The sequence below is a fragment of the Rosa chinensis genome, chromosome 3, assembly GCF_002994745.2.
Source record: "Rosa chinensis cultivar Old Blush chromosome 3, RchiOBHm-V2, whole genome shotgun sequence".
In the NCBI taxonomy this organism is placed as follows: domain Eukaryota; kingdom Viridiplantae; phylum Streptophyta; class Magnoliopsida; order Rosales; family Rosaceae; genus Rosa; species Rosa chinensis.
Genome location: NC_037090.1, coordinates 20,350,821 through 20,359,809, shown reverse-complemented (window position 1 = coordinate 20,359,809; position 8,989 = coordinate 20,350,821). Strand labels below are relative to the sequence as shown.

The window sequence follows — 8,989 nt, the reverse complement described above, 5'->3', positions numbered from 1 at the left end:
TTCCACTTGAATCAATATAAAAACAGCATCCATTCCTAACCAAAAGACTAACTGAAAGCAAATTCCTCTTCATTGAGGGAATGTAAAAAACATTGTCCAAATAAAGAAAATTTCTAGATCCTAAATCTAGCTTCAAAGTTCCTACTGCCTTGACTCCTACTCTCATCCCATTGCCAACGCAAACATGGACTTCATCATTTCTGGGCACCCTCTTCCTTATGAATCCCTGCAAAGAATTCGTGATGTGTAAGGGAGAGCCAGAGTCTAACCAAAAAGAGTGAGGTTCAATGTTAACAAAATTAATTTCCAAAGAAAAGGTTTCTGAAGTATTTAAAGAATTAATCTTACCCTTTTTAACCAACCAAGCCTTAAAACCTGAGCAGTCCTTCTTCATATGTCCCATTTTTTTGCAAAAATAGCGCTTGAACTTAAAAGGCTTGTTAACTTTGGAAACTGCAGTGTTACCAGTAGGCTTAACTAGAGTCTTGTTGACCTTAAGTTTGTTTTTCTTCTTCTTAGGCTTTTCTACCAGATTAACAGTGGATGTGGGTTCTCTCTTCTTCTCCAGTGCAGATAGCTATGAGCTCATCTGTGGTCCAGGTGTCTTTCTGAGCATTATAGTTGGTTTTAAGTCCACTAAAGGAATTTGGCAGAGAATGTAGTGCAACATGCACCACTTGGCTATCATTTATGCCCATCAGTAACTCCCTGAGCCTAGCATTAATATTGATCAGCTTCATAATATGTTCTCTAACTCCCCCAAACCCATTGTACTTCAGCTCATGAAAAGACTTGGTCAGTCTTGCAGCCTCAGCCTTCTCACTTTCCTTAAACTTCCTCTCATTGGCCTCCATGTAATCAGTAGCCAAATCAGGTTCTTCTATACTACCTCTTACTATGTCAGACATGGTGTTCCTAATGGTGTTCTTGGCCATTCTATTTGACCTGTGCCAGGCCTTAAAAGCCTTAACTTCCTCAGCTGAACTCTCATCAGTTAATGCCTCAGGTTCATCTTCATGAAAAACTAGGTCTATGTTCTCATGCATCATCATGTAACGTTCTACCGAGTCTCTCCAAGCTCTAAAATTTGTTCCAGTGAGCCTCAAAACATGATTAAGGTTCATGTAGAGGTTTCCTAATGAGCAAAAGCAAAAGAAAAGCATTGTGAGTCATTTCAGATCAAGAAAATTTCAAAAACATATGGTTCTAATTGAGTGAATCTTGCATTTATGTGTTAGTTCTTAAGCAGTTCATAAACACACAAAAACATACAAAAACTCAATATGACCAGTAACATATATAGAAAAACATAATGCCAACAAAGTGCCCCAAAACTGAAATTCATATAATGCAACACCTTTATGGCAAAAGACAAACTATGCCAAAGTTTCTGAATCTTTACCCCATAACTATTGAACTCAGGTTATCCAGAAAGACAATCAACATCTTATGACAGTAGAAGAGTCTTTAAGTATCAAAATATGAATTCAAAACTATGTGTAAAGCTGTTTGATATTTAAACTATGCATTTAACACTTCTTTGGAAGACATGAGTAAGCACAGCTTAAAGAACAAAACACAAGTTATAGGAAATCTGACAAAACTTGCTAAAGCCAAAAATTGCAGAAATATGAGGTCTTCTTTTATCTTAATCATTCCATGTAAACATCAACAGGTGATTGCTTTGTGCAACATGTCTATTCATATTTACCAAAATTCTAACCTCAGTAAAGTTTGTTCATAATTCAATTCAAAAAACTATTCCAGATTCTTTGAAAAGAAATTTTACACATCCTGTAGGATTATCTTAACAAGAACAGAAAGCATGTAATGGGAAACAAAATTCATCGCATGTATTCTTATCTAGCCACAGATTCAAAAACATCAAAACGTGCAAAATTTCAAGCATACCAATTCACAATCATATATTGATCGATATGCACACCATTGCTTCAATTTCACCAAAAAAAACAAAAAAAACTCAAGAGGATCACAGAAAAGTAAATTTCGTCCGGTCCCCATCTACACTATCCTATGCGCACGTCGGGAATGCTTCTAGTGTTCTTGTGCTTTGCAATAACTTAAACAAGCTCTGAATTGAATACAGACTTTCCAAAAGGCCTAATCTTTGCATCTTTAACCCAACAGCATAAAACATCAGCTGAAGCAAAACCAAAATATTCTTGAGCCCTAAAATTCTCTTGATTTCCAAATTGCACGATGTGGTTTAGAATCCACTTTGAGTCTGTAAAGACTCGGGCGCTTGATCAAACTCATACCAAAACCAAAAGAACTGACCGTCATGAAGGAGATCGATTTCTGAAGCCTTTGTGGTAAGGTTTCTGGGTCGGGTATGGGCCTGGGCCACGCAACATGCAAAACATGGACCAAAAGTTTTTTGTTTTGTTTTAACGTAACAGCCAGAAAATTTTAGTTCAAACAATGCATATTGATTTTCCGAATTGATTTATGTTTGTGAAAAGTAAGGCTCTGATACCATTTGATAAACCTGAATGAGCACACAAGATCATTTTCACAAGAGCATAAACACAGCAACATAATCAATACAATCAAGTGAACTACTACTGAAGGCTTTAGAACTTACCAGATTCATGAACTACCGCCATCTTCTTTGAGCAATAGGAATATATGTCAGCAAATAAGCTATTCAACAAAACGAGCAGCTAAGCAACTCCAAATGGTCTTCTGCTGTTCTCTGATTCCAAGCACTTTCTATGGGGCAGGCCTTAAAGCTTTTGATTGCAGAGAGAGCAGGGACCATTGTACATATATTTATACAAGCATGACTTGAGCCTTACCTATAAAAGAGTCCAAACACACTTATAGTTTATCTGTAGAGTTATGTGTTTATCATATCTTGCTAAATGATAATTAAAGCTTATCAAAATGGATTCCTAACCATATGAGTGACATACCAATCTCATTAGGTATCTAGGTAGATTATCCATACATATTTCCTATTATCTAGATATGTTTTAATCAACTTGTTATTTACTCAAGTGTAGATAATGTTAGGTCCACAATCTTTTACAGCCACCCGTACCACATGATGGATCCCTTGAATCTCCAAAGCACCCAACAGCATGCGGATCCTTTCCACTAGCAGTCCCTCATCAGCAAGACATTCTTCAAATCCATTAACTAACCTTACAGCCTCCAGACAATCCGTCTCCACCCATAGGTCTCTCCACCCACGCACTACTGCCCATTCCAAACCTTTTAGAACACATAATAGCTCTGCAGCTCGTGGTTTTAAACTCCCAGAAATCCTCTCACCCATAGCTTCCACAAGCCTTCCTTCACTATTTCGACAAATCTAACCAATACCAACTTGGCCCCCATTTGCCATCACAGATGCATCACAATTAAGCTTTAGAAAGCCATGCATGGGTGGAGCCCACTTGCCTCTACTTTCTACCTCATTTTCACTCATGCCCAGCTGACCATTATTATGATTAGTCTCCTGTAGAATGCCAGCCCAAATGGAAGCTCCAATATCATATATAATCTGTGCAGGTCGCACCAACTCCCCAAATTGAACAGCATTTCTCTCCTTCCAGTTATACCATAATAACACGACTAGAATGCAAATAATACTTTTTTCTGAAGGGGAATGCAATTCATACTTAGAACCTCGTGGATTGTGAAGCAACCCAAAGTGGCATCAACAATACTATATTCCATGAAAATCTTCACAGCATATATATATTATGAGATAAAAGCATTGTTCTTGCTTACAAATTGAGGACTTTCATCCATGATTTTTAACGATTTTATTAATGTAATTTATAAGTATAGGGATAAACTTAAGCATCTCAAATTAGCAAGATAGGATTGCATAGAGTGAACAAAAATGGAATAGCTTTTTGTTTCTTTATCTCCAACCCTATCCACTCCAATCTCTCCTGTTCATCCCACATTGTTTCGTGAAATTTAAACACGTGATCTCTAATTATATAACCTCTATTTATTTATTTATTTATTTTTCTTTAAATCTCTCAAAAAGGAAATTCCTCATTTGCCACGTAAAAAAGTAACCTTTATAACCGTCACAAAAGAAAGTTGACAGAGGGACACGTGGCACCAGCCCACCAAAAATTCTTTTTTCACTCTATGTTCCCAGCCTTGGTTTTGAGCCGGCTACAACAACAATGGCTGCTCTCTCTCTCTCTTCCCCTCCAAAACCCTAAACCCTCAGACCACCTCTCATTACAGCCCTAGGCGCCTCTCTCTGTCCATACCTAATTGTATATAGTTATATATACAATTGGGTCTGGGAAGACTCAGGTTCTTGTGCACTGGAGACGGTGGTTGAAGGATCAGGTGCCTCCAGGTGAGCCCAGAATCATGAGAAGCCTATTACAGCTCATCAGAAATCGCTAGATGTAAAACAAGTTAGTCGCATATCTAACAGAATATATATATATATATATATATATATGTCCGCTTCTGTTATCTGCTCTTTAGTTTGGAGTTTCTCTTTGAGTTACCTCTTTCTTTATATAAAGGATTTTTCGCTTCAACAGTTTCTGGAGAATTGGGTGACTGACAATATGATACCCGAACTTACAAAGTTATCAAAGTAATACCAAGACTCAATTTTTCATATCAATGTGCTACCTACATCAATTTTCGGTCACGGCGCTATCAATCCTGACTACGTGTGACGCACATGAGTCCTGAAATAAGGGCAAAAGGAACTTTTTCACTCCTCCACCAGCCCTTCTTCCCAGTTGAATCAATTCCTCCAACCCAATCACCATCTTCCTCTAGTCCTCAACACCACCTGATAATAATAAATCATTATTTCCCTCCATCAAACCCACATCACCTCCTCCCTCCCCAACATCCCTCACCTCCTTCCCCGGAAAACAAAAAAAGTATATAAGTTGATAGAATATGGTGTTGTTGCCCCAGCAGAACCGAGACCTCGACCGACTGAGCAAACACCATGGCGGCACCTCCAGACCTTGACCCATCCTCCTCCTCCATCTTCTCCCACAAAACTCTTGCCTCCTAGACAACACCGTTTTCTACGCCATCTTCCCCGACTCCCTCCTCAACTCCACCACCATTGCCTCCTCGCTCCAATCCTTCTAGATATGAGAAACATACAGAGACATCGTTTCCTTCAGCGCGGCCCTGCAACTCCTCTGGAAAAGTCGACGCTTTGTCGGACCAAGTACTCAAAACATCGTCTAGTCCAGCTTCAGCATTAGCCCACACTCTGAATCCACTCCTTCGTACTCTTCTCCTTTGGAGGCAACTCCACCACTGCTAGCTTCTCTATCTTCTTCTTCTTCTTCTTACCGACAGAAGATGGGGCCGATGGAGCCGGAACGGATGGCTGAGATTTGTTGAATCTGGGCAAGATTTCAAGAACATCGATGGTTGGGAAACTCCACCAGTTCATCCCGCCAACATTTCCTTCATCCTTTTCCCCCAACCCTTTTTTTTTTCCTTAATTTAAAGAGGATCAAAGGATTTCACTTCTACCCCCAACCCTCTTCCTCCTCCCCCACCGCCACATCATCGCCATCCCCATCTTGGTCTCCATCACCGTTGTACTTATCATCGCCTCCGCCTAGGCCTCATCAAAAAGCCCGCAGATCAAGTGGGCCGATGGAGGCCCACCGGCCCTGAGGGCTAAAAGCCAGGCCCGGCCTGTTAAAAAGCCCGCCTCGGTGGGTAGTAGGCCGCCCAGCCAAAAGCCTGCAAAAACTCGGCCCCGTCCGTAAAAGCCCGTAAAATATTTTATATATATATATATGTGTGTGTGTGTGTGTGTGTGTGTTTATATATATATATATATAACTTTACTCAGGTGCGGATATCCGCACTGAAGCAAAAAGGTACGGATTTGCCATTTTTTCCCACTTTCCGATCATATTTTCACATCTTAACCGTTCAATTTTTAGTTCATAATGTATAGATCATCTCTACAAAATTTTAGCCAATTTGATGATCGATAAGGTATCCAAAACTGCAATTTACACGAACGGACTGAATCTGTCGAACCGGAACCGTTCATATTTATAATGGTAAATTGCAATTTTGGATGCCTTAACGATCACCAAATTGGCTGAAATTTTGCAGAGATGATCTATACATTAGGACCTAAAAACTGAACGGCTAAGATGTGAAAATATGATTGAAAAGTGGAGAAAAACTGGAAATCCGCACAGAAGCAAAAGGTGCGGACATCCGCACCCAAGAAGGGCTGTGTATATATATATATATATATATATATATATATATATATATATATATATATATATATATATATATATATATATATATATAGAGAGAGAGAGAGAGAGAGAGAGAGAGAGAGAGAGAGAGAGAGAGAGAGAGAGAGAAATTCAGTCACCGTCCCCAAACTATGCTGCCAAGGCCAATTTGATACCCGAACTCTCAAAAGTATCAATGTGATACCCAAAGACCTATTTTGACATTAACGTGATACTTCCGTCCAAAATCTCTGACGGTGCCGTCAACTTGATGACGTGGCAAGCACATGAGTCCTTAAAAAAATGAAATGACCAATTTACCCTTTTTTTGTTAATTTTTTCTTCTTCTTTTCATTTCTTTTTCTTCTTCTTCTTCTGGGATTTTTTTCCGCCGCAAGCTTCGCTCCTTTTCCTCCTCTCAAGAAATCAAAGAAAATGGCTTCTGCTTCTTCTTAAACCTCAGTCTCCTTCTTCTTCTCTCTCCTCTCCTTCTCCTTCGCCCAAACCATCACCAACGCTGCCAAGATCCTCTACAATTTCTATCTCTTCTTCCTTATTTCTCATCCAATTTTGCCATTGATGAACACCTCTACAGCTCCACCTCAACCAAACCCACTGCAATTCGATCTTCAAATCCATAAGGAAATCCACCTTTTCTGCACTTTTCTTCTCTTTTCTATCATCCCCTCTTCATCTTTTCTGTCTTTTTCTCCTCATCTCTTTCTTCTCTTTTCTGTCGGCCATCCTCATCTTTTCCTCCCTATTCTCCTCACCTTTTCTTCTGTTTTCTTCTCTTTTATGTCATCTCCTCCTCTCCCCAAAATCAGCTCACTTCACACAGGAAACACACTACACTCTCTGCTTTCTTGGCGATGAACCCGGCGGGGTACAGCCTAGCAGAGATTTGGCCGTTCGGCGGCGAGCCGGGCCGGTTGGAGGAATCGACGGTAACGGAGCAGAGTGGTGACGGAGCAAATTTGGGTGTAAGTTGTAGATTTCAAACTGGTTTGTGATTGTTTGTGCAAATTTGGTGTTGGAATTTGGGAAATGGATAGCTTTTGGTGTTGGAATTTGGGAAATGGATTTCTGTTTGATGGATTTCTGTTTGAGTGGTGGAAGAGGAAGATGGTGCTGGCGGGATACCAAGGACGAGGTCGCCCTGAAACCGATTAATTGAACAAAAGAACACAAAGATTAATCGGCCAAAAGAACATAGAGGAACAGACAAAGAACCAAAATAACCCGATCTGTATTAACCAAAAGAACCCAAAAAACACAGCAGAACAGACAGAGTCCAATTTGTCTTCGTTATTTTTGATCCCTCAATTTAATTTTCTGGTTCCAAAAGAACTTGGCGACCTAAGATTTAGCGAAGACAAATCTTCCAAAAGAACCCAAAAAAAAACTTGAGGAAGAACTTGGCAACCTAAGATTTAGCCCTCCTCAATTTAATTTTCTGGTTCCGTCCCTGAGTTGGTGAACCTGTTGCTGGAGAGATGAGCTTTTGGACTGAGGAAACCGAACCGTTATCAAACCCGAAGCTGCCACCGAACTTGTTTTTGGAGAGATTGACTTCGACTTCGTCCGGCTCCTCTCTCCTCCACCGGCTCTGACCAGTACTTCGTCCACCTCCACCTCAGCTCTCCGACCCAGAGTCTCCTCCTTTTCACCGACATCGGCAGCGATTCTCGCTACTCCGACTGTTCTTCATAAGCCACAAACACTTTTGATAAAAAAAAAAAAAAAATTTCTCCATTTCGACTGTTCTTCATAAATCCAAAAATCCATTCCCAGTGATAGAAAGGAGAGAGGATCAGATTGGGAAAGGAAGAGAGAGAGAGAGAGAGAGAGAGAGAGAGAGAGAGAGAGAGAGAGAGAGAGAGAGAGAGAGCTCATCTGTTTTGCTTTGTTTTTTTTTTTTTATAATTAATTAGTAAAGAAAGACAATTTTACCCTTGCCACGTCATCAAGTTGACGGCACCGTCAGAGATTTTGGACGGAAGTATCACTTTGATGTCAAAATAGATCTTTGGATATCACATTGATACTTTTGAGAGTTCGGGTATCAAATTGGCCTTGGCAGCATAGTTTGGGGACGGTGACTGAATTTTTCTCATATATATATATATATATATATATATATGTAGATATGTGTGTGTGTGTTTATAAATATATATATATATATATATAGATTTATAAATACACACACACACACACATATAGATTTATATTTGTGTGTGTGTGTTTATATATATATACACACACACACACACATAGATATATATTTGTGTGTGTGTTTATAAATATATACACACACACACACATATAGATATATATATTTGTGTGTGTGTGTTTATATATATGTGTGTGTGTGTGTGTGTGGAAGTTCTTATATTTCTATATAGAATATGTGCATTAGTGCATATATATATATATATATATATATATATTCTATATATCGGTTGACCAATTCGATCGGATTCGAAAATATGGTGAAATTGACTAATTTTTTTACCACACTCATAATTTATTGTAATAAACTCATCCAACGGTCGGTTTTCCCATTTTATTTAAGTTGATAGAGGTTTCTCTTTGGAGTGGATGATATATAAATATAAGTTTATAAGAAAATATTATCTTTAAAGATTTATTTGTAAATAAAGCCCGCAAGGCCCGCCCCAAAAAAGCCCGCAAGGCTTAGCCTGGCCTGGCCCGAAAAAGCCTGTGAGGCCCGCATT

At 39.3% G+C, this 8,989-nt stretch overlaps 1 protein-coding gene across 1 annotated transcript; it reads right to left on the bottom strand.

The window, feature by feature from the left end:
• Positions 1-533: 533 nt before the first annotated feature.
• Positions 534-1,124, bottom strand: LOC112194265. The gene has a single exon (XM_024334515.1). It carries the CDS (start codon positions 1,122-1,124, stop codon positions 534-536), a length of 591 nt encoding a protein of 196 aa, XP_024190283.1.
• Between the last annotated feature and the right edge of the window lie 7,865 nt (positions 1,125-8,989).

Coding starts and splice junctions, on each gene's coding strand:
- LOC112194265 (XM_024334515.1), bottom strand. CDS start 1,124: ATGAACCTTAATCATGTTTTGAGGCTCACTGGAACAAATTTTAGAGCT.